A 24,144-nucleotide genomic window follows, 5' to 3' on the forward strand; every position below is an offset into this window, starting at 1 on the left:
GTGTGTGTGTGTGTGTGTGTGTGTGTGTGTGTGTGTGTGGTCAGAGTGTGACCACATAAAGACTTCCCTAAACCTGCTGTTCTCGAAGTCCAGCAGTTCATCAAACCAAAAAGCACTTAGACTAAAACTGATATAGCTACGTTAATCCTACCGTAAAACAATAAGACAAGGTACGACCTCTTCCCATGCTCCCAGGATGTGGGGGTGGACGCTAGAGCACCTTGAAAGAATGTTACAGACCTCCTAGGATGAGACATTCTTTCAATATGCCACCAACTATATACTTCTAAACACAAATGATTACATGCAGTATTCTACCATATGCAAACTTATATCATTAAAATATTATACTGACTACTAAGTACAATTTTCCATTGACAGTTGGTTTTTGTTTTTTTTGCCCTTTATCCCCGTCCCTCTTCTCTGCTGTTTTTCTTTCCCTCTGTCTTTCTCCCCTTTCTTTTCCTCAGTCAAGTCTGTCCCGTATTTAGCAAGTGAAAACAAAAAATAAAATAAACAATAAAAGGTGAATCAAATAGACCATTACGGTAAAGCTGGGATGGTCCATTTGGTAAAGTAAATCCGTTGGGCATCTTTCTTCACCTTTAGACAATAATTCTGATGGCAGAAGAGCCAAACAGGGCAGGCAAAAAAACTAAAACAAAAAAAACAAAAGAGTCCTTTATTTGTTATGAAAAACCTTTCAAATCCATCCAACAACAACAGTGATCAAACCATTCCAGGCTCGAACGATCTGCAAAAGTCGACTTCCCCCATCGCTCACTATGTTAGTGTTATCGACTAGTAAAAATGGACAAAACATGGAAATTTATTTATACCCAAATTCAATAACTTCCATAGTTTTAGATTCTCTGAATTAAAAAAAAAAGTCAATTATGCATTCCTGCTTTGAAAAAATGTAACCATTTACAGTATTTTCCTTTCTGTTATTCTTTAGGACCTCAAATGAAATAACCTACTTTGCTGTGAAACACTTGCTGTATTTACAATTATAAGAATTCATCTCTTGTTAGTTTAGAGTTTAACCTCTTAAGCACCAGCGCCCCCAGATACAGGGGCAAAAGGGAGGAGATCGCATTTAGGGTTAGGCGTGTGTGCTTAAGAGGTTAATTTTGTTGCATCAATAATTAACATTTCATTGCTTAATTAATTGCTTACTTGCTTGCATAATCTGTTCTGATCAAATGTTCTTGTTTTTATTTTCTATGTTTTTGTATATTGCAGTATAAAAATATAAGCTGATGCACATTAACCAGTCTTGCTCTGTGCAGCTGTTAAAGCTCTTTCTTAGTGCACAGTATACTCTAAATAGACAAAGTACAAACAGAGATTGTACATATAAAAAGTGTAGCTTTATCATATATGAAATTTGCTCGTACTCTGTTAACACATTCTTTTTGCACAAGACAAAAAAAAGCACTTCCTCCTCAGAAGTGAGACATTTGCATCACAGTCTTAAATAGTGTTGCTGTCTTTGCAGAAGTTACTAAATGAAAGAGAAAACACCTATTACTCTCACAGTTTAACTTTGGATTTCCACCACAATACCAAATGACTGTTTACAAGAGGTGAAAATGACCTACAAATGAATTGAACTGTGTGAGTTTAGAGGTTCAAGAACATCAAAACTCTAGAAATTTAGTCCCCTTCAAAAGTGCTTTGTTAGCACTTTTGGTATATGTTTTAAATTTTTAAAAACATTACATTTTTTAAGCTTTACATTCAGTCACACTTGTTGTATATACTACATTTGCTTATCTGGAGCAAGCTAAGAACCCAGCTGTAGAACAGAGATCAAAACAGGATCATAACCACGGTTTTATTGGTTAGAGCTTTTGTAAGGTAGCATCAAAACGTCTTTACTAACTGGGGAGCTGAGAGGGTAGTTATAGCCAGGTTGCCTTTAACTGCAAGAGACGAAATGGGGATCCAGGGCAACAGGTGACTCGGAATGTACTTTAATTTCCGAGTTCTGTTTGAAAGTGGAGTCAGTAACTCTGGTGAGGTGGCTTGCATTAACGTAAAGTGCTTATGATTGCTGGAGCTGGCTTGAAGCCTTTTGGAGCCGTTGTAAGGGTGACACCTAGAGGCGATTATTTGCAGACGACAAGTCGTCGCCATCATTTACCGTTACCCTGTAGCTGTCTCACCGGCGTCTCCGAAAAACCAGTGTCACTTGTGACAAACAAATCTTGATCATCTGAAACAATTATTATTTCTCAGGACGCGGACGAGCGCTTCCTCATACGTCACCGACAGGCGACCAATGGCAGCGTTCATTTTCAGAGCTTACCCACCGCGAGGTAGAAGAATGTAATTCTACTCAGAAGCTTTTCTTTGCTGGTAATCATCTTATTTGGCGACACAGTGCAGGGAGGACTTCACTGAGAAACAGTATTTCGGGTGAATGAGACCTGCATGTAGCCGTGTGCTCGACAGGTGTAGCGTCCTTGTGCTGTTTTTCACGAAATACTTTAGCTGCTCCTTGGGGTGACAAGCACATCGTGATCACAAATGACTGATCCCCAGCAAAGGTAAATAACATACAGGAGGGAGGGAGTCTCTTAAAGGCTTGTATTTCTCATTTATTTACTCAGTGGACATACACGAAACTTTTGGTATTCATTTATTTCATTTGGAAAGCGATCTGGGTTCCCTTTGGCCTCGTTTTGCTGCCAAGCAGTTTCTGTCGTGTTTATTCATTTATTGTCTCAACGGACGAATCCCTGATTATTGTAACCAGATTGTCATGTCATTTTATTTATCGTCTGGATAAAGTAGAAGAGCAGCATACAGGAGAGAAGCTGCTTTGCCATAAACATTTCTCGTCACGTTAATCGTTAACATCTGTCTCGGATTTGGGGTCTTTAACCTCATCAGACGCAATGAAAAACACTGCCAGCGGCCCGCTGACAGTTAGTTATGAAGTGCGTGTCAAAAGCACTTCTCTAGTCTTTTTTGCTCCAGCGACAAACTGAATTTAAGTGTTGCTAATATTAGTTTTAACCATCCCGTCTTTAAACCAAACAAAAGGAGGAGGTCTTGACGTGACGTCACCATAATAAATCAAACGGCTTCTCTAGGCACGAGCAGCGAAGTTAATCATGTCGTCATTTGTGCACGTTATACATTAAACGCATGTCTACTGCAGTGTCAGCGCGCTATGACTTCATAAACATTCAAATAGTTTTTAATGACATTTTTCAAAGACTAAAATCATGAGGCAAAGTATTATAATTTAAAATTATTGCAATTAAAAAAAGAAAACAATGATAGCAAAATTAATTGTACAACTACATGCAGTCAGTCTGCTATCAAGCACCTTACGCATGTAACGCAAAAGACGTTTAATGACTGATATTTGTTGGCCTTTGTGGTTTGGCTGTGCATCAAATTGACTGAGTGTGGTGCTGTTTCATGTAGACATGCAATAACTTGGACCTCGCAGCTGTGGAGACATTATCGCCATGAAAGGCTTCAGCTCCAGATTGGGCTTTTCGCTGGGCTTCATATTAGGGGCCTGCAGTACGTACTTCTTCCTTCACCAGGTGTGGTTTGAGAGAAGTTACCCTGTTCTGTCAGGAGCTCAGGAAAAAGTCACTGCTGTGAGGGAGAGGCCGACCAGCTGGAGGAAGGAGGGAGCTGCTGTTAAGAATCTGCACCTTCCTCACCGTACAGGTGTGTTACACTCATTCAGCTGTATGAATACATTTTTTTTTCTAATTTAATAATGGCTTTCACATATTTACAGTGCAGGAAACATTCTAAGCCCATGACTGAACTTTGCCTTAAAGTTTAGAGATTGGTTTACAGACACAACGGACTTGAAATAGCACCAAGTCTACTTTAGACTGTATAATGATGATAATACCTATTCTGCTTTGGACTGTGATGCACATATGGAATTTTTCCACTATTGCTTTCATGCTACTTCCAATTGGCATGGCCAAAATAATGACAGCTGAAAGGATGTGGAAGGGAACTAACTGCATATGTATCCAAATGTGTTAAGTAGAGTGTGGTGTGGCTTGTAGAATGACAAATGCAACAGGTCAACTGCATACCAGTTAACACTGCTATATACTGTCGTGTGTCCCTCCAGATGAAGACAGCCAGGTGGCAGATATGTTGTATCAGAAAGTACGCGTTCTCTGTTGGGTGATGACGGGGCCGTATAACCTGCAGAGCAGGGCCCAACATGTCAGGGCTACCTGGAGTCGGCACTGCAACATCGTCGTGTTCATGAGCTCTGTGGACGACCCTGACTTCCCCACTGTGGGCCTGGGGACAAAGGAGGGCCGTGACCAGCTCTACTGGAAGACCATTCGAGCGTTCCATTATGTCTACGAACACCACGGGAATGAAGCAGACTGGTTCTTAAAAGCGGATGATGACACCTATGTGGTAGTGGACAACCTGCGCTGGATTCTGTCCAACCACTCCTCCGAAGAACCAATCTATTTTGGCAAGCGCTTCAAACCTTATACCAAACAAGGCTACATGAGTGGGGGAGCAGGTTATGTACTCAGTAAAGAAGCCCTCAAAAGATTTGTGGAAGGCTTTCGAACCAAAGTTTGCACACACACGACCCCTGTGGAAGACCTAGCTCTCGGTCAGTGTTTGGAGAAGATGGGTGTTCTGGCAGGAGATTCCAGAGACACTTTGCAACGAGAAACTTTTCACCCATTTGTGCCAGAGCACCATCTTACTGGCAAGTTCTCCAAGAGCTTCTGGTACTGGAGCTATTGCTACTACCCAATTGTTGAGGCAAGTCCCCTCACATTAGTTTCATTTTTGAGTGAGTAATAGTGAAATGGGCTTACACATTGTGGTGGTAAAAAACAAAGAAATCTTTTCATACAAAGGTCATTTCTAAAATCCAGTTCACAGATAGCGCGTAGATAAAGCAGACAAACAGTGAGTGGATTAACCTTGTTAGAAAGGGGCAAGTTAGGTTAGGACGTCATGCTGATGACGGACTGAACCTTAAATTAGAAATCCTTTAATGTCATTAGCTTATGTCTTCCATTCAAGTGACAGAGGTCTTTCATTTAAAAAAGTGTACACACTTTTTTCTTAGTGAAAGTTACACTTACTGTCATATAGGCAATAGTGTTTACAGTCTTTAACTGAAAGTACTTCAAAGACTGTATATTGAGTGCTAACACTAAAAAGTTCCTAATTTAGAAAAATAATCAAATTTTGAATTTAATGTCAGGCACATACAAACTTTCAAAAAAAGTTGGATCGAGAACATGTTTACTGCTGTGTGGTGTCATGTTTTCATTTAACAAAACAGTTTGAGAACTAAGGAGGCCAGCTTATATAGAAAACGTTTCAACAGTTCAAGCCCTTCTTTGAATTTTAGTGTCACACCATGCCAAACCTTTTCAATCGATGGCGTATCTGGACTTGTAAGCTAGCCAGTTTAACATTTTAAATATGGAGACATGCAATCAGAATATTGGCAAATTTGGTTTGGCAATATTCTGACTGAAACCAGGAAGTCTTTTTCTTTAAAAACCAAAAAAGGCCTTCCTTTGGATGGCAACATAATTTGTTCCAAAATATGTTTGGCCACACATACTGTAGCAGCCAATTAGCCAATCACATGGCAGAAACTCAGTGAATGTAGGTATGAGGACCTGATCATGATGACCTAGAGACTTTCAAACTGACTATCAGAATGGGGAAGACAGTTTCAGATGGGCTGGCCCAAGTGTTTCAGAAACTGTTGCCCTACTGGAATTTTCCTTCATAAACATCTGTACAGTTCACATAGAAAGGAGAAAATATCTAGTGGGAGGCAGTTCACTGGGTGAAAATGCCTTGTTGATGCAGAAGTCAACGGAGAATAGCCAGATAGTAACTCAAATAGCACTTGTTATAACCAAGATATGGAGAAGAACATCTCTCAGCGCACAACATCTTGAGCCTTGAAGCAGATGTACCAGGGCAGTAGAAAACCACACTGGTTGCCACTACTGTCAGCTAAGAACAGAAAACAGTCTCGCACAGGCTCATTAAGACAATCGGATGGTCCGGTCAGAAATTGCCATAACAACATGAAGGTATGGTCCCATCCTGCCTGTATCGCAGGAATATTCTCTTGGGACAGCACCAACTGAGCATTGTTTAAATGCCAGAGCCTACATTACTATTATTTTTGACCATTTGCATCCCTTTATCACCACAGTGTATTTATCTTCTGATGGCTGCTTCTAGCAGCCATCTGTCAAATCAACAGAACACTGTGGTGAAACATGAGAATCATGGATGCGGAGCCCATGAATCTGCAGCAAATGCATGATGCTGTCAGGTTCATATTGAGAAAAATCTCTGAGGAATGTTTCCAGCACCTCGTTGAATATATGCCAGTATTAAGGCAGATCTAAATGCCACTAGCAAGGAAAATCTAATGAAGTGGCTAATGGATGTATATTGTTGAGCATTAATGCTACCTTCACAGTAATCCAAGTAATCAAGGGTTGAGGAAACTTCTTTGAAAGCACAGTTTTACAAATTACAGGTGACACCATGCTTCAAAAGGTTGAATAAAGAAAAGCTATGCTTGACACAAATCTAATATGATAAATTAAAGGATAAAGTGGTTAAAACTTCTTGGCTAAAAGAGTGTTGCAAAACGTGACCACTTGTTCATAAGTGATACTTAAATAAACTGATAAATAAGTAAATAAATTATCCAGCTATTCAGTGGAACGTTTGCTTTGATTTCCAGACCAAATGTATGAGTGAAACGTAAGCCTTTCCAAACCTACAGTTCATCTACGGTTATCACCCGAAGCAGGATTAGTCAGTTAACCAAGTAACTGATTTAATCGCACCGAGCAGGGTCTCTGAACATGTGAAGGAATAATCAATAATTCTGACCAATTTATATCTCTTTATTTATTTAATCATTTAGAATCAAATTTAAAAACTGTTGCCTGATGTTTTGTATATTTTACTTTGAATTAGAAACATAGGCATTGATTTAAATGAATCATCAGAAGAGTACTGACTAAAATAAATGAATATGTGAGTATCTAACACATTCAAGTTGTGTGCCTGACCCTTGCAAACAATAATTGAATTTGGAAAAAAGAAAGTGTTCATTTTAAAGTAGACGATTGCAGCACAGACAATGTCCTGTCGAATGAGGGGAAAATTGGTCAATTTGTTGCTGATGATGCAACTAATCTATTGTACTTTGCAATTAAAATGAGGCAGGTTCATTACTGATGCTGTCAGCTGCTGTCTGCCTGAGTATGGAGCTGCTTTATTTTTATTTTTTAAAGGGTAATAAGAACATAAATGTACTTTTAATATTTTTAAGCCACAATTATTATTAATTTTTTTTCCTCAGACAATGAAAAGGAAAAACTGTGACAACATGTGACCGTTTATGAAACAGTAGTTAGTTTTAATATTACTCTTATTATTCTTTCTGGGTCACAAAATAAACGTTTAACATATTTTCAGGCGAGAATGTAGCTGTGTAAACCTCAAATATCTGCTTAGTTTATCAGGACACCGCATATTTTCAAAAGCGCTCCACGTTTTCGGAGACGTCTGTTACCCACCAGCTCGATAGCTAGCCGGGGTTCAAGGCTCACTAGAGCCGGTGAGAACACCAGACTGCCGGCAAATAGTTTTCAAACCCACCGCCGTCTTTCGCTACTCAGGTTAAATATATATAAGTCACTTAGATAACTCAAAAATGTTATTGTTTGGCTTTTTTTTTTTGTATTTTATTTGTTCCTGAGTAAATCGGTTTGGCTGAGATTAAAGTTATAGTTTTTACACAGCTGAATAAACGTCAAGCAGACAGCTGATTATCAGGAGTGTGAGATGCTGGAGAATATACTCCGGTGTCCTGTTATATTTTAGATAGCAAGGAGTTTATTAAACTTTACCAAAACAATCTGCAAATTTCATTAAAATTTAATAAACTATCATCTTGTCTTTATTTTTAGTTAGCACCTTAAAAGCTTAAAGCTAATGATAGTTATATAAGAGCAGATGCTGCTGGTGCAATAAGCTGTACTTTTACGTCCAATGGATGATGATCTGATTAGTTGACTATCAAAATAATCGTTAGTGGCAGCCCTAATGTGCAGCACTCTCTTTTCTTTGGACTGTATGTGGTTATTTGTCTTTATTAAATCCAATATTTTGTTGAAAATTACATTTCAGTTCAGAGATTGAAAGCAGAGAGCGTTGTACACTTTGTACAAGGACGATTACTGATCATGTTCTCAGGTGTGGGCATTAAAGCAAAACTCAGTGGTTTACAATAGCAATGACTATCAATGTGATTATGGACGGTGACTGCTACTCATGTAGTAAAAATATGAATACTTCAGTGTTAACATATTTTGAGTGAGTTGCTTTTTATTGTTCTGTGTGTGGTTTATGTTTTTAACCTACGTGTTATTCTTCCTTAGGGTCCGCAGTGCTGCTCAGACCTGGCTGTATCGTTTCATTATATCGAAGCAGAGCTGATGTACGTGATGGAGTACTACACCTACCACCTAAGAGCGTATGGTTATATTCCACGCTACCAGCCCTCTTTACGTCACGGTTTGAATGTCAGCCCACACTCGCAGACGGCTGTAACAGCGGGACTTAAAGCAGTTCGAGGGGTGAAGGACGGAAAGAATCGCACAACTGTTGCCTTTTCTCTCAATGGAAACCAAACCAAAGAGGATACGATGACAGAGGAAAAGGAGACGGAGAATTTAAACTCCCATCTCACTGTGAACAGGACTGCAGTCGAATAAAACGCTGTATTGTATTAGCTGTGTTGTGTTTTTAGATGGTACTGAATGTGTTTTAACTGCAGTGTGTCTGATCGCCATCAGAAACTACATCAGGAGCACCTGTGGCTACTTTCCTTCTGTGATCAGTCAAGAAGAACTGTGGTGAAAAGTATGACTTTTTCAGATAACCCTTTTACTGTGCACTAACAAGTCTTTTCTGCTGAGTATGACAACATGAGTGAGTTGTTAAAGATAAGAGATGTTTGAGTGGAGGCTACATGTGTCTCAGCTGTGTTCAACCAATATGAACATCTGGTTTAGCCTTAATTATATTTGACATCATCAGTGTTTGAATTTATTGTCACAGCCAATGTGCTTGGAGTTATGCAGGAAAAAGCAATAGATGTATGACATTTATTATTAATTGTGAGTAATTAAGTAATTTGGCATAAAATACTTCAAGTTAATAAATTAATTTTGTTTAAATTTCGTTTGTAGCTCAATCTAATTAACACACGCTTTAAAACCAGAGCCAGGATGTTTGATATGATGTTTGTTTCAGAAATGCAAAATAAAGTGTTTTCTTTTCACCTTTCAGAGTATATTTGAAACCCCCCGTTGAACCGTTTGAGCACCTGATTTTATTTAACCCAACACTGTGATTGAACAGTATTGTCTCAACATGAGACAACAGCTTGAAGAATCACTTAAACAACAAGGGAAAATGCACCAACATTTAAATGAATGAATTATGTATAAAAATTACATTTATTTTGAACTTTAAGAAAAAGAATGACATGATAAAGAAATAGAATTTATTACTTCTAATTATGCTTTGTCTCCAAATAAAACCGTACATTATGCTTGGTACATTGTCACTTTCATAAGCCAGGTACAGTGGGAATCATGTGGTTTTTTTTTGTTTCCATCAGACATTTGGTTTACTGTTGATGTTCTCGGTGACATTCTGTCATTGTAGCCAAATGAAAGTAACTGTCAGTGTCTACAGTCCCTGAAGTAACCTGCAGGAAAAAAACAAAACACATACATGGACATAAGTACCCTAAAAATCCACTGTGAGAACTACAAGTAGAGATTTACTTTAAGAAATGAAAAGCATGCAGATGGTTTGCATAAACCAGTCCCTTTTAAAACACCACAAATCTTCCGAAGTTCTATGTCTGAAATCGGTTTTATCCTTAATTATGCAGGATGATCATTAACTTATTTTTTCTAAACAGCTGACATTTGGTGATGTCTGTTTAAGAATAAGGAAGAAGCACTCACCTCAGCCTGCACTTGTTGAGAAAAATGCCTCTCCTCTCTGGATACTCTCTCCTCCAGGCACCATTATCTGTAACATATACATAGAAAACATGAATATGAAAGGCGACAAAGCTAAAAGGACATGGATATTAGACACCTGCCATACACTCACCAGTCTCTGCGTTTCTCCGTCCCATAAGTCCAATAAAAATGTCATCCATCTCCCCTTATATATAAAAAGCAAAATGCAATATTTCATGACAATTTTAAACGGTCGTTTTACGCCATAAGTAAATTACAAAATCTTACTTTTTTGGGATGGTTGTTCAGCGTCAGCCTCTGATGAAGAAAATAAAACAAAAACAGAAGACCGGTGAGATTTTCAGAAACATTGCAGCAAATATTTTATTCTTCAGTTTATAGCTTCAGCATACTGTCAATTAAATATACTATATATATATATATATATATATATATATATATATATATATATATATATATAATTTTTTTATTTTTATTTTTTAAACTGGTCATGTTCGCCCGTCGAAAACACTAACCTGCACTTCTTCTGCCCATCAGACCCACAAAGCTGTCATAATCCAAGTCATTGTATCTCTTCAGGATGTTCCGCTTAAAGTTCTCTAAGCCTATGGTCTGCTGCAATAATGAGAAGAATAAAACAAAATCTGATTATTCTAAAAGATGTTCTCAGACTCTGGCGCGATATGGCAGCCTCGCTTCTGTCAGTCTGCCCCAGGACAGCTGCGGCTACATCTGTAGCTGCCTCCACCAAAGTGTGAATGTGAGAGTGAATGAATAGTGGAATTGTACAGCGCCTTGAGGGCCCCGAAAAGCGCTATATAAATGCAATCATCATTATTATTATTATTATTATTATTATTATTATTATTATTATTATTATTATTATTACGCGCCCGGGAACCTACATCTGAAGTTGATCTGCGCGATCCGGGCTCGTCGCATCTGCACCAGCTGTAGCGAAATTCCATGACGAGGAAAAAAGTCACCAGTAGCAAACCTCTTCTCATCTTGTTGGTGTCGCCTGTGCAAAAACAATTCGTTTTATAAGGTGTTTTCGTAATGGGGAAATTCATTGCATTTTCATTAAGAAACCCACTGCGCACAAGGCACGATGCAATCGGTGCGTAAAAACGCACAATTTACTGTTCGCAAAGTTAGATTGAAGAGAATTTTTCAAAATCAGTAAATAACAGATTCATATTGATCAAAGACAGTAGTTTTACGCAGTGTTTCTTTCTGTTCCGTTACCAAAGAGTTAAAGTAAACCTTAAACTATCTTCTTTCACAACAAGATAACAGTTTAAATGTTATTTTAAAGATCATTTTTAAGCATTAAGACTTTTTTTTTAGCTTTTACCTGTTTTCTGTCGAGCAGATAATGCGGTTGGCAAGTCAGCTGAGTGCGCCCAAGTGGAAAGTAGAGTGGAATCGGCTAGATCCCGCTGTGAGAGCCAGTCCGGATGAATGAAGCGTCTGGGCTTTGGGGTAATAAATAATAGCTGGATACCTGCGTAACGCCAATCAGCAGCGTAGGTGGAGTACTCTTTTATCACGTTGCACTGAAGGCTACAGAGCCTACTCATTGATGGTCATAATGATGATGATGATGAGAGCGTCTGCCCCTCCCCTCCCCCCGCAACTCCTCACTGCACACAAAACACGCACACACCCTTTTAAAAAGAAAAGAAAATAGAAAAAAGTTTAGGATTCGTGACGAGGATACATGTTTGTTTTCGTGGACTGAAGCACACCACTGAACATATTTGGAAAAAGATAAGGCTATATCTGCAGTTAGTTTGGGGAAGAAAGGATATAGAAGTCAATTAATCTTACCATTTTAATGGCTTTTAATTTTACATCAACATGGAATTTTTTTAGGAGACAGAATATAAAATATACCATATATAATTGATCTCTGCTGGTTTGAAAGCAAGACTTAAATATGTTTAATATCACTGGGTAGAAATATTATCAGCACAACCATTTTTAGAGCCTATACGCGGTGAGCTGAGCTTGGATAGACACATCTTCATACCAGTCCTGACACAATGAGTAACATGTTTATCAGACATCATTTGAAATTGTTTTCATGCTTGCTAAATTCTCTGTTAAATGGTGTGCGACAGGTGGTGAGATGAAATGTCATCACCTGACAACCACTGAGGGACTTTTTATACATTTTTTGTGAGTGAAAAACTGCATGGGTAAAATGCTCAAGAACTGCTACTTTTTCAAATTAAATCAGCATAGCCTGGAAATTTAGTATTTACTGTCAGTATTCACAGAAATCCTGAAACGTGTTTAAACACGTTTTCACCAGCCTCTGAAAATGGCTCAAATTTAGTGCAAGTACCAAACCTATAATTTTTCTTGCAATTACACAAGCAATTAGAGTTGTGTTGGTGTTTGTTTACGCATTCAGAATGCAAACAAGCATAATTCTTCAGTAAAGCAAAGTTTGAGATTCAAACTGTAGTGCAGGCAAAGGGAAGTAATGCACATCAATTACTGTGGTCTGGAGATTTAGGACCGATGTGAGAGGGTGTGACACTGACAACAAAGCATTAAGCCGGAATCCAAATTGTGCCTTTCACATGTTAAGAAATGGCTTCCCGTTTCCATATTTGTCTTGTTCCTGTCTGTAATCGTGCGGGGATGGGTCAGGGTGGGGATTGCAGCAGTGCAGGGGTCCGGGATGGGAGATCCGTCAGAAGTGGGGAAGTCATTAATTGCGTTTTTGCATTATTGATGAGTGTTTCTTTCTTATCTCCCCTGGTAATCAAAGCAACCCAGTAACACAAGGAAAGAGTGCCAGTGGCTGTTTTTCCACAGCATGCAATTGCAGGGAAAGCTTCTCATTTAATGACAAGGTGAGTAGATATATTGTATCGATTATGTTAGCCAACATTGACATCCTGCTACAGACGACATTACAGGCACATATCTTGCATAGTGCTGAACAATAATGTCTTGTATCTTTCTGCTTTACAACATTTGGAAGTCATCCAATCCTGCCATCCTACTCAGTACCAAACCTGTTGAACTGTCATTATGTATGCGCTTCCCTCAGAGCTGCAGACAGCTGGATAATCTCTAGTCCTGACAGGTCAGCTGGACCTTCACAGCTGGCTCAGTAACAGCAGGTAGACCATGGTGGCTATAGGTGAAGCAGTATATAAAAGAAAAACAAAAACACAGACCAACACCATGATGAGATCATTCTATGCGAATGAATTTGAAACAGTGTTTCCATGCAAGCCAAATTTCTGTTTTTATTATAGTGACTAATCCTTTGGCCAACTAAATTAATCTCAATCTTTGTTTGCAGCAGTTAAGTGTTGTTAAAGTTTAAACCTCTCATGTAATCACGTTCTTCTATGTCTCACAGATATTTATCTGAGTATAAAGAGTGGGACATCCTTGTCCACATAAAATATCCTCGGGTTTCAACCTGTTTGATAATTTAAAAAAAATTGCCAATTGATCCTGCTTTTTCTGCAATGCTTATTGAATTAACAGGCTGAATAGATAGAGGTAACCTTGCTGTGGAACCCATAGAAAAAGAGAATGAGAGAAGGAAAAATGTTTAAAACATGCGCAGACAGAGAAAGGATAATAATTTCCATGTGTGTGTTACTTTGTGTGGGTTTCTTTGGTTCAAATTTCCAACATGTTTGGCAGCTCAGTTTATTTGGAGGTCCACGTAAGGACATGAGGATAGAGATTCATACATCTGTGTAGCTGCGTACTTGGCAGAGGACATAGAGCGTGGAGTACAGTCATAATCCTTTTGCTCGCCTTTCTCTTTAATGGAGCTGCCAATCATCTGTTTGTGGGAAGGAGGGAAGAGGTTCACAGTGACGCCACAGCCCTTATATGGGAGTGATGGTATGAAAAAATACAGGATCAGATGGGTACAGAGGAGCTTATTGTGTGAGGCTGAGAAGAAGGAGTGAGACTGTAAGTGTGAGAAATTGCAGGGTGTACATTTAGCTACAAATGACTGCGTGTATGCTGCCGGACTTACAGATGAGAGGCTCCGTCCATTGAGTCCAAAGGGTATTCTACAAGTGTGAACGCCTTCACACACTCAGCGGCAGTTCCTGCTGATCACTGTTGCTTGTGGCGACGTATAGACGAAAATAAGCAGATCTAGTTTCTTCTCCACGGTAGATCATAAGACACACCTGTCAGTAATTCACTTAATAGGCTTTTAATCCAGTGGGTGATTTTAACTCAGACTCCACTTTATACATCTCCTTGAGGCGTGTAAAATGATTTTGATGGACCCGTTTTTTTTGCACCCACTCTTTCCTGATCTCTGACTCGCGAGGTCCTGAAGTGTCACTTCCATCTAAATGTTAATTTGAAGGCTGCTTCTTTAAAACTGACATGGATGTTGATATGTCTTGAAATACTATTAGCATAAGACCATACCGGGTATGTGAGATTGTGAGCTGCGGTGTCTCGAAACCAAAATCCTTTTTGTTTTTCTCAGTGTTTTCCAAAAGTGTTTTTCTGCTGTCTACTTGTCAACAGATTTTTTTCTCTTTGTCCTCTTTAATCTTCTTTCAGTGACAGCGGTTGGCACTGGCCTTCGGGGGAAAATAAGATGCTCTGGTGCTGTTGAGCCTCTTGAATCACTCTTTTTTAGATTGGTGAACTTTTCCTTCTGACTCAAAACAGTATTTTGTATTGATCCTGGAGTGAGAATAGTCTCAAAGACACATTCACATCCTGTTCATCACAGACACAATCGCTGTCTCTCACGTCTCATGCCTACCACCTTTTTTTTAGTTAATAAAATGTGTGACATCAGACGTTTTAAATCAAACACACCGGGAACATAGAAAGTTTGTTATTGATGATGCAGTTTGTTTTTTGCCAAAGGGGGTTTACTTTTTAAACTTACAGTGTATTATCAAGCACAGTCTTATCAAAACTAGGATGATTTTTCATTTTCAGCGCTGTGATGAATGCCTCTCTTCCTCTGTTAGGGTTAGATGTTTTTGCTTTATGAATTGTACCGCTGCCAACTTCCCAAACCTTTTAACTGCTCCTGTTACCACTCACAAATGTTCTTTTCTCCCCCCCCCCCCCCCCCTTTTTTTTTTACATTTGGCTTTTGTGTTATTGGGTAAAGAAAGTGCAAAAAAGTGAGGCTATATTTACTGTAATAACAGCAAAGAGCTGCAACAAGTAAGAAACCTAGCTGACTGAATATTCACTTAGACCTCAACTACATGTGTATTCTTTGACACAAAGACAGAACTGTCTCTGAAGATCTGAGCACTTTACGCATACAACACCCACCCAGTGGTGACTGAAGTCACCATTCGTTCTGTTAACCTTAACTTTAAAACTGACTTTATACCTATTATATAAGCTTGAAACCAGGTTGAAGAAGCAATAGCTTGAAGTAATGTCATGTTCTTTTTTTTATTAAAATCTTTAAGCTGAACCGAACAATTTGATTGAAACACAATTTTTAATGCCCACCTCTGTTTTACCATTCTGTTTTTTCTGTTTTCATCTGTATCTCACTCCATGCAGCCTCTATTCAGTGTTCAGACCGGCTAGAAAACAGACGAGTTGCCAAACCAACCAATGAAGAGGTTAAGAGAACAGGCTCTTAAACCACTATTTTGGACTGGGAGGTGTGTCTTTTTGGGCATGTGGGTAGATGATGGTGATGTAAAATATAGTTCACAGGTCATTACCATGATGTCTCTGAGCACCCACAATGCAACAGAGCTTCCATCACACCTGCGTATAAAAGTGAGTGAGTGTGTTTTGATGTGGCCTCTCTCTGGAGCTTATTTTATTTTGTCCGTGGCCTGCTCATAAAATTGTGTCAAGAGCAATTACGGAAATACAAGATCAAGCGAGCAACATACTGACTGAGGCAGAAATTGGAAATCATGAAGCAGTTCATGCATTATTCACCCTCTGATTCAGAAATTTTGTTATTAAGTGTTTTATTGATGGTGGATGTTTGTTTATCTATTTGAGCAAAGTTTTATGTCCATATTTGGAGTAATGGCAGCATAAATGTTTAAATGCACAATTAGCAAATAAACTGCCCTTTTTTTTCACTTGAGATTTGACAGAAACTCATGAGACACTGGGAAATTTCCCAGGAGAGTGTCGGAAATAATCTGGACTCATTGATCTCAGCTCTTTTCTGTAGCAATCACCACAGTCATTTCCCGAATTAGTCCTTTGTTCTTAATTTGCTTATGGGGTCAGCTGCTTCCAAATAAGATGCATAAAAAGCTTTGAGGTGTGTGATCCTCTGCAGACCGATGGCTGCTTTGACCATGCTTGCCAAAATTCAAAATCTGAAATTCACCTGAAATTCAAAAGTCAAGGAATGACAAGTCTAGACCAAACATGAATCCTGCACAGCAGTAACTTCAGACAATAAAATCACTTGCCTATGAACAAACCTCTGGCAATTGTTTGTTTCATGTGGTCTCTTCACAGGAGACCAAGTCAATGAAACACATTATTCATGGAACACTCTTAATATGTTGCTCCTGTGTTATCTGCAAGAAACAGCTGTTATTGCTTTTATGGTGTGAGGGTCAGCTATTCATCAAACTGACACAGCAGGATATCTGTGTTTCACTTGAAAGGAAACCTGTAGCAGCTATTGGCAATTTTTTGTGTTTGCTCATGTTGTGAACCCAAAGAGAATTCTCCTGGCTCTGTTGGATTGATATAAGGTGGTAGTAATTGCTATTTATTTTATAAAGTAATAATAACTAACAATAAGATATAGATTAGATACATTTATGATGCACTTATGATGATTTAAGATGCACTAATCAATATTGAATTGAATTGAATTGAATATTAACAATTGATCAACTAATGTGAATGTTGTAGTGACAAACTAGGTCAGGAACAACTCTGACTTTGATAATGTTATTTTGTACCATCTATGGTCATCTGCAGGTCAGATGACTGATGACCTACAAACTAAAAACACCGCTGTGATGCATTTCATGAAAGCCGAGCTTCTTCAGCTTTGACTTCATTCTTCTGAGCCACCACTGTATCATCACCTGGATATTTTCTGTCATTTTCATCAAAAATACAAAAAAAATTGTGGCTCTTAACAGAACTTCAACTGTCATGATCAAAATCCAGTGTTATCATTCTAGTCTACACTCTACCTCCACAGCGATCTGGATGGACTGTTGAGCACAGCTTGCTGGCTAACCGGTCAAGGTTGACTAATGCCACAGTTGAGATGAACAAACTGTCGTTCTGGCTATTTAACATTCAGTCACTCACCATCTCCTCTATTTTGTGATTTGCTGAGTGCTGTGAGTTTTACTTGACAATAATTTTGGACAGCTAAATCGAGGTATTTCTCCTGGGATCTCATTCTACAACAAGAAGTGGAAAGTATCCTCTAAAACTATTCCTCATTATCCCTCATTTGAGGCTATTGTCTTACAAATCAGCGGGCCTACTCCCAGTATACACTTACTACAGTGTACTGAACGCCCAAGCTAAATGAGGTCTTTGTAAATTACTTTGCAAATTTAGTTTGTTTCATATCCTCTAATGCTATTTTATCCGGTGATTATAATATACATATGAACACCGTCACTAATCCTCTTATAAGTGCCTTCTCATTTGGTCTTTTTGTAACTACTAATTTATTAATTTTCCAACTCACTCTGAGGGCTATATTCTTGATATTATCTGTTGGTGTTGTTCCGCAGAACCGTAGAACATCTTATCTTCTCCTGATGAACAAGTGTTTTTTTATACAATTATGCACTACACAGTTTTCTGAATACTTTTGTTGCTTTGAGAACTCAGACTTTCTCACTCACTCTGCTCCCTGTTTCACCCTGGAATCACACCAACTTAAAACTGCAATCAAAGAATATGGAATACAGTTTTACTGCAATGAGCAGTGTAATACTTTTCTGGCCTTTTTCAATACTAAGGTTAGTAATACTCATCAGCAGCTGTCTCTACGTAATTCCAGAAGCCTTTACAGCTAACAGTACTGCTATACTTGTACATGCTCTGGTTCCATCTCGTATTGATTATTGTAATACGATCCTCTCTGAGTTATCAAACAAAATTTTCCACAGCCTTCAACTGGTTCATAATGGGGCTGTTCTTGTCATTACAAGAACCCCATCTGTAGAAGATATTACTCCTGTCCTCCAATAGCCTTGTTGGCTGACTGTAAAATATCACATCAATTTTAAGTTTCGGCATCTTACTTTCAAGTATCCCTATAAAGCTCCACATTTCTTTGATATTCTGCACATTGCCACTCCTTCCCATACTCTGAGATCATCCTGCGCTGTTACTTTCATTATACCACCTGATCGACTGACCACCATGGATATTAGGGCTTTCATCTAAGTTGTCCTTCTTCTTTCCAACTCTTTCCTGCACCGCACTTGCAATATTGATTCCCTCTCTATTTTAATGCCAGTCTTAAAACACATCTGTTCAAGCTTCTTTGTTCTGTTTGATTCTGTATTGGTTGAACTATTAAATTCTTTGCATATACATACAGTGATTTTGGTATTTAAGGTGTTCTTGAGTACCTTGAAAGGCACCTATAAATAACATGTAATATAATGTATCATCATCGTCATCATCATCATCATCATCATCATTATTATTATTATTATTATTATTATTACTACTACTACTACTACTACTAATAATAATAATAATAATAGCACTGTGGGACCAAATTCTGGATATATAAAAAGTTTTACATAAAACTTTTCCTATTTTTCTGGATGCCATATTGCAAATACTGACCTGACACTCTCAGTGAATCATCTCTTCTTCCTTATATATTTCCTTACATAAGCTCAATAATAAAAATGTGCTCTTATCATCTGATTAGTGAAAACAATATTGTCGATTTTACTCTAAATTTACTCTAAATCGACCAATTTCAGAATGCTGGATAGAAACCTGCAGATTAAAACTCAATAAAGTAAGTTTTAAGATTGCTGGGTAGATGCTATTGTGGCTCGACTCACTTGTGAGCTCATCACCCACTATCAGTAGTATAAATGTAATCCTTTTGGCAACCCCCAAAAAACAGTCTGTGTTTTTGATCGTCAAATCAGTATCTCTACAATCAAATTGCTGCAGTATGAAGTATTAGCTTATGCTGTACTGGTACTGGAAAATAATTGTAATATAATTAGGTTGGCACTTTGTATAAAGATTAGAACCGAAACTGCCAGTTTAGAGCACACAGCACGTTTGACCTCTGTGTACATCGAAAGGGCGCCTTTTGCTTTTAGTCCACTCATTTCTAAATTTTGTTTATACTTTGAATAACTGAATTATTCACAGTATTATGTTGATTTCCTCCTTCAAACACGTTCAGTGTCTAAAACATATGTACAATGTGTGTCAAAGGAGCTTGCAAAGAAAAGCGTCTGGACTTCTTTAAGTTGCTTGAAGACGTTTCACCTCTCATCCGAGAAGCTTCTTCAGTTCTGATGACTTGACTACGATGACCTGGTACAATAATGTTATTTTTAATATCTTTAAAAAAAAAAAGTGAATACAAGTGAATAGACTTTTAATGTCGTTGCAATGAAGAGAATCAAAACAGCTGCTGGGCAAGTGGAGTTCTAAATAAAGTCATACCACAGTTTACAAAATGGCATGGCTGTTACATGGTGACTAATATTCTGGCAGCAGGACTGAGTTATAAATGCCCAGTGTCTGCTCTGAATGTAATGGCCGATTAGCTATGTGAGCTTGCAAGTGTAATTGTTGAATGCTCACAGTACTGCATTTAAATGTTTCTGTTCAGTGATTGTATTTGAGTAAATCTTGTTTTGTTGCTTTCCACAGACGGACAGAATGTACAAAAAAGCCCAACCAGCCCCACCCTCACGAAACACAATGAAACACTTGTGCAGGAACACACTCACACATAGCGATGACTGATGGCCCAGGGCTCTCCTCTGTAAATGACAAGTGCCATCCATAACGGGTAGGCAGGGGTTGGTAAAGTGATTATGTTCATAACACACAATGTCCTGGTAAACACAGCTGGCACCACGTCTGTCAGGCTAGACATGAGAGCAAATCGCTCAGTCCATGTAGAATTACTGATTGTGTTTTAGGTTCGTCTTAAGAGAGGGTTGTCATTGACATGGCAGATGGACTACACCTTTATTCCACCTCACTTACTGGAGAAGCGGACTGTTTAAACGAGAGGATGTCAGAGACAGCCAAGTATGATAAAACCTGATAATATGCTAGGAGGAGGAGACTTCGAGTCTATCGTGAGCATGGAGTGCACATTAAAAACTCATTAGGCATCACTATCTGATACTCACATGCATTATAATTCATTAGAAATATGGCAGCACTACATAATGTGACTTTTATCTGTCAGTTTCATCTTCTGATTAGAATGATTGTAGTGTGGTTTGCTTATGATAATACACTGTCCATAAATACACGGTCAAAGGCAAGTGAACAAAGCAACACTTAAATGCTAGTTAGCAATTTTGCAACATATAAAAAAGGGAATTAAATATTATTGGTGTAATATAACACTTCACAAGTGAAAAAGATCCATAAGCGATCTAAAAGAGCCAACATGATAAAGCAAATGACAAAAATGTTTTTCCAAATCTTTATTTCCTGAAATAAAAAGACATTAAACAATCTGATAGCTGATTGTTTTCATTCAAATACTAAATGCTCAAACCACAAGCACAAAAAACCAAAACAACAGCTGATAAGGTTATATTTTAAATTGCATATTAATATTCATTGGGAAATTAGTCAAAGGAAACATGTAAACATGTATTTTAAATTGTAATTTGTAGATATTTATTTATTTATTGGTTGTTGACGTATAAGAACCCGAATATAAAGTTTCTTTGCTGTTGTCACGTCAATATTTTTTGTTCTTAAATCTTTTTTATTTGTTTGTTTGATTTCACTGTTATGCAGCACTAGATAAAAGTTATGAAGTATACAAATAAATCCTAAATCCTGGTACACCCATTGTCAGTATGTGGGACAGTTAATGGAATATATCTATATATCTATATCTCTCTATATATATCTTAATTGCCCCTTGGGGATAAATAGAATCAGAATCTTTCTGATTCTGATTGTCTTGCCCCTGAGGGCGGTCTATCCTTCAAGCTCAGGTCCTCTACCAGAGGCCTGGGAACTTGAGGGTCCTGCACAGTTTCTTAGCTGTTCCTAGGACGGCGCTATTCTGGACAGAGATCTCCGATGTTGTTCCCGGGATCTGCTGGAGCCACACACCTAGCTTGGCAGTCACCGCACCGAGTGCTCCGATTACCCCTGGGACCACTGTTACCTTCACCTGCCCTTCTCTGAGCCCTTGGTATTAGTCAAGTTTCTAGCAGCTGGGTAGCGTAGTGGAGAGGAGGGTTGCCAGATCAATTCCCGCCTGCTGGGGCGTCTGTATCAAGTCCTGAGGCTAGAAACCCCCCCCCGCACCCCCGCCTACCACATTCATGAGTGCGGGAGATAAATACGAAGTCATGACACAGATGTATATTTTAATGTGTTAAACTTCATTTTCCATCAAATATCAAATTGCTGTGAAAAAGTATTTTCAATGAAAACATTGGCCAACCAGTCTGAAAAGTGGCCCAGTCATCCAGAATAACTTTAAACACCTGTGTGGGAAGGATGCTGGAACAAAATGGAAAGAAGGACGACATCTGCCTTTAATGGAATTTGTGATTTATTTAACTGACATGTTGATTTAGTGAAGTCAGCTTCAATTCTTTGATGTTAGGTTTTGGTTCTGACTGAGAAACTCTGTGCACTCATGGTGTTGACTTTTGAATCATGAGACAGCCACAATTTATCCTTAATTTTATATAAATATGGATATAATTTAGAAAATCATTATGTTATCCTAAATTAAACTTGAAACTGAGCTTTTACGGATGTTATTAGTCAAGTTACTGGTTCAGAGCAACTTGTTTTCATTCAATTCAGTTTTACTAAAATAGTGCCAAATCACAACCACTGTTGTCTCAAGGCTGTTTCAGGTAATAGTGGAAAATTTTCTAGTACTCTGCAATTTAGGAAAAACATTTACAACCTGCAAATGAGAACTCTTAAATATTTTTGATGATTTTTGTGATTCTGGCTTCAAGGCTCTTGAGCAGCTACTTTGCGTATGATAAGATGCTGCAAGATAAAAAGATAATATTAGCCCCAAATTTAACTGATCACTATCTGAGCACATGTATTTGTGTAATTATTGTAAACAGTGCTACCAGTGCTGATTTCAGTCAACTGTTTGCTCTCTCCATGTTGTTCAGGCAAAGCGTCTCCACGAGTTTGAGCATAATTTAAAGATTCACAAAGAAATCAAGACTGAGATTAAACTGGGGAAGCTGATTGGGGGTTTTAGGTCATTTTTAATGTAATGTAATAATAAAGCATTTGTGGGTGCTGTTGGTGATAGTTTTCATTAAAGGCTATAATATAGAAAAATTGCTACATGGCTCATTTGCCTTTTGGGAAGCATGGGAACCCTGCTGACACCTCAGAGCTAAGTGTAGCTCATCAGTAGCTGCCCACGCAATCAGGGGTTGCTGCTTGTAGAGGCCACAAGTGCTCACCAGAGGTGCCATTTTAAATAAATGGTTGATGAATAAAAAATAACAAAAGTAGGTTTGCACCATATCTTACATCTGCCTGCAGTCATTGTAGCCTAACTGCTCAATGGTCATTGGCACTTTTCAGAGTCATGTCAGTCTGTAATATACAGTGGATTATACAGGATGTAGCAATTCATGTGAACAATCAGGAAACTAACTTCTAGATGTTTAGGTTGCAGCTGTTGTGGCTTTATGTCAAAAAGCTATACATTTTTCCTCTGACAGTTTTTAGCAGGATTTATTAATCATCATTTATTAATCATCCGGTTCTTTATTTAGATGCTACACTAAACACCAAGACACATTAATGATATTTGGCTTTAACAGCTAAGAAAAGGAAAACAGATGCATGACAGGACAGAAAGATAATTAGTGAGTGGCTGTCACAACAGGATACAGCTGAATGACAACATTATTTGTTTCCTCTCGTCAGTAACTCATCTTCTAATTAAAAGTGGCACCCTATCTTTCACATTGCATCCAGTGTCTGACCATCAAGCTTCAGTGTCACCATTTCTCTCATCCGCTGCTCTCCCCACCATAGTTTTCATCACCATCATTTCCTGAAACGCTTCAGGGTGTACGCTCATGCATTATGGAAGCTTTAAATAGAAAATTCTTGGAAAAACATCTGTGTCTCCCTGTGGCTTTTGGCTAATCACAACAGCAAGGTGTACAGTACTGACAGTAGTATATTTGCTGCTAAATACTCCAGGGGCAGTATGTTAAAATGATACTATTACGGTCATATTGTCTTTTTAACCTTGAAGAAGTAATCACAAATATTTTAAAAATGAATACTAGTAAAGTTACTGGAGTTGGAGTTGCAGCTGCTTCTCTGTTATGTTTTCTACACAGTGCTGTAATGGATGAACTTAAGAAAAATAAGGTTCTGTTACAAATTCTGCTTTTTAAATTTTTTATTTCAGTGTAGATGTCCATATACTGCTATATGGTGCATGAACTTCTGTCATTGCCGGAAGACTAAATATCGAGCCACAGATCTGGGAAAAGGTTCAGAAAAACATCTGCAGCATTGAGGGTCCCAATGAGCACCTCCATCATCTCTAAATGGATGGTTTGGTACCAGCAGGACACTTTCTGGAGCTGGGCGACTGGGAAATTCTATGTGATTGAGGAAGAAGGGCCTTAGTCAAAGAGGTGACCAAGGACCTGATGGTCACTCTGAGAGCAGAGAACCGTCCAGAAGGATCTCTGCAGCAGTTAACCATTCAGGCCTTTATGGTAGAGTGGCTAGACAGACGTCACTCCTCAATAAAAGGCACATGACACCCCTGCTGTAGTTTTTCAAAAGATGAAACTGCAGATCATCCATCCATCCATCCATCTTCATCCGCTTATCC

The 24,144-nt window shown here is 38.4% G+C and overlaps 2 protein-coding genes across 3 annotated transcripts; one reads left to right on the forward strand and one right to left on the reverse strand.

The window, feature by feature from the left end:
* The first annotated feature begins 2,101 nt into the window (after positions 1–2,101).
* On the forward strand, positions 2,102–9,373 carry c1galt1a (core 1 synthase, glycoprotein-N-acetylgalactosamine 3-beta-galactosyltransferase, 1a). 2 transcript variants are annotated; one of them, XM_005914766.3, is made up of 4 exons: positions 2,102–2,324; positions 3,445–3,699; positions 4,124–4,788; positions 8,469–9,373. In XM_005914766.3, the coding sequence occupies exons 2-4, from the start codon at positions 3,489–3,491 to the stop codon at positions 8,802–8,804; spliced, it is 1,212 nt and encodes a 403-aa protein (XP_005914828.1). In that variant the 5' UTR covers positions 2,102–2,324; positions 3,445–3,488; the 3' UTR covers positions 8,805–9,373. The 2 variants fall into 2 exon arrangements, with proteins under 2 accessions (XP_005914828.1, XP_005914827.1); XM_005914765.3 differs by having other exon boundaries at positions 2,103–2,555.
* Positions 9,374–9,405: 32 nt separating this feature from the next.
* tac3a (tachykinin precursor 3a) lies at positions 9,406–11,654 on the reverse strand. Its single transcript, XM_042227758.1, has 7 exons — positions 11,449–11,654; positions 10,997–11,112; positions 10,607–10,706; positions 10,359–10,388; positions 10,222–10,275; positions 10,071–10,137; positions 9,406–9,805 (listed from the first exon to the last, which is right to left on the reverse strand). The coding sequence occupies exons 2-7, from the start codon at positions 11,096–11,098 to the stop codon at positions 9,787–9,789; spliced, it is 372 nt and encodes a 123-aa protein (XP_042083692.1). The 5' UTR covers positions 11,099–11,112; positions 11,449–11,654; the 3' UTR covers positions 9,406–9,786.
* Between the last annotated feature and the right edge of the window lie 12,490 nt (positions 11,655–24,144).

The sequence above is a fragment of the Haplochromis burtoni genome, unplaced genomic scaffold (genome assembly GCF_018398535.1).
Source record: "Haplochromis burtoni strain Fernald_Lab_line unplaced genomic scaffold, NCSU_Asbu1 Contig_9, whole genome shotgun sequence".
Taxonomy (NCBI): domain Eukaryota; kingdom Metazoa; phylum Chordata; class Actinopteri; order Cichliformes; family Cichlidae; genus Haplochromis; species Haplochromis burtoni.

Coding starts and splice junctions, on each gene's coding strand:
- c1galt1a (XM_005914766.3), top strand. CDS start 3,489: ATGAAAGGCTTCAGCTCCAGATTGGGCTTTTCGCTGGGCTTCATATTA. Junction 3,700..4,123: donor GCACCTTCCTCACCGTACAG/GTGTGTTACACT, acceptor GTGTCCCTCCAG/ATGAAGACAGCCAGGTGGCA. Junction 4,789..8,468: donor GCTACTACCCAATTGTTGAG/GCAAGTCCCCTC, acceptor ATTCTTCCTTAG/GGTCCGCAGTGCTGCTCAGA.
- tac3a (XM_042227758.1), bottom strand. CDS start 11,098: ATGAGAAGAGGTTTGCTACTGGTGACTTTTTTCCTCGTCATGGAATTT. Junction 10,707..10,996: donor CGCGCAGATCAACTTCAGAT/GTAGGTTCCCGG, acceptor TCATTATTGCAG/CAGACCATAGGCTTAGAGAA. Junction 10,276..10,358: donor TGAACAACCATCCCAAAAAA/GTAAGATTTTGT, acceptor TTTATATATAAG/GGGAGATGGATGACATTTTT.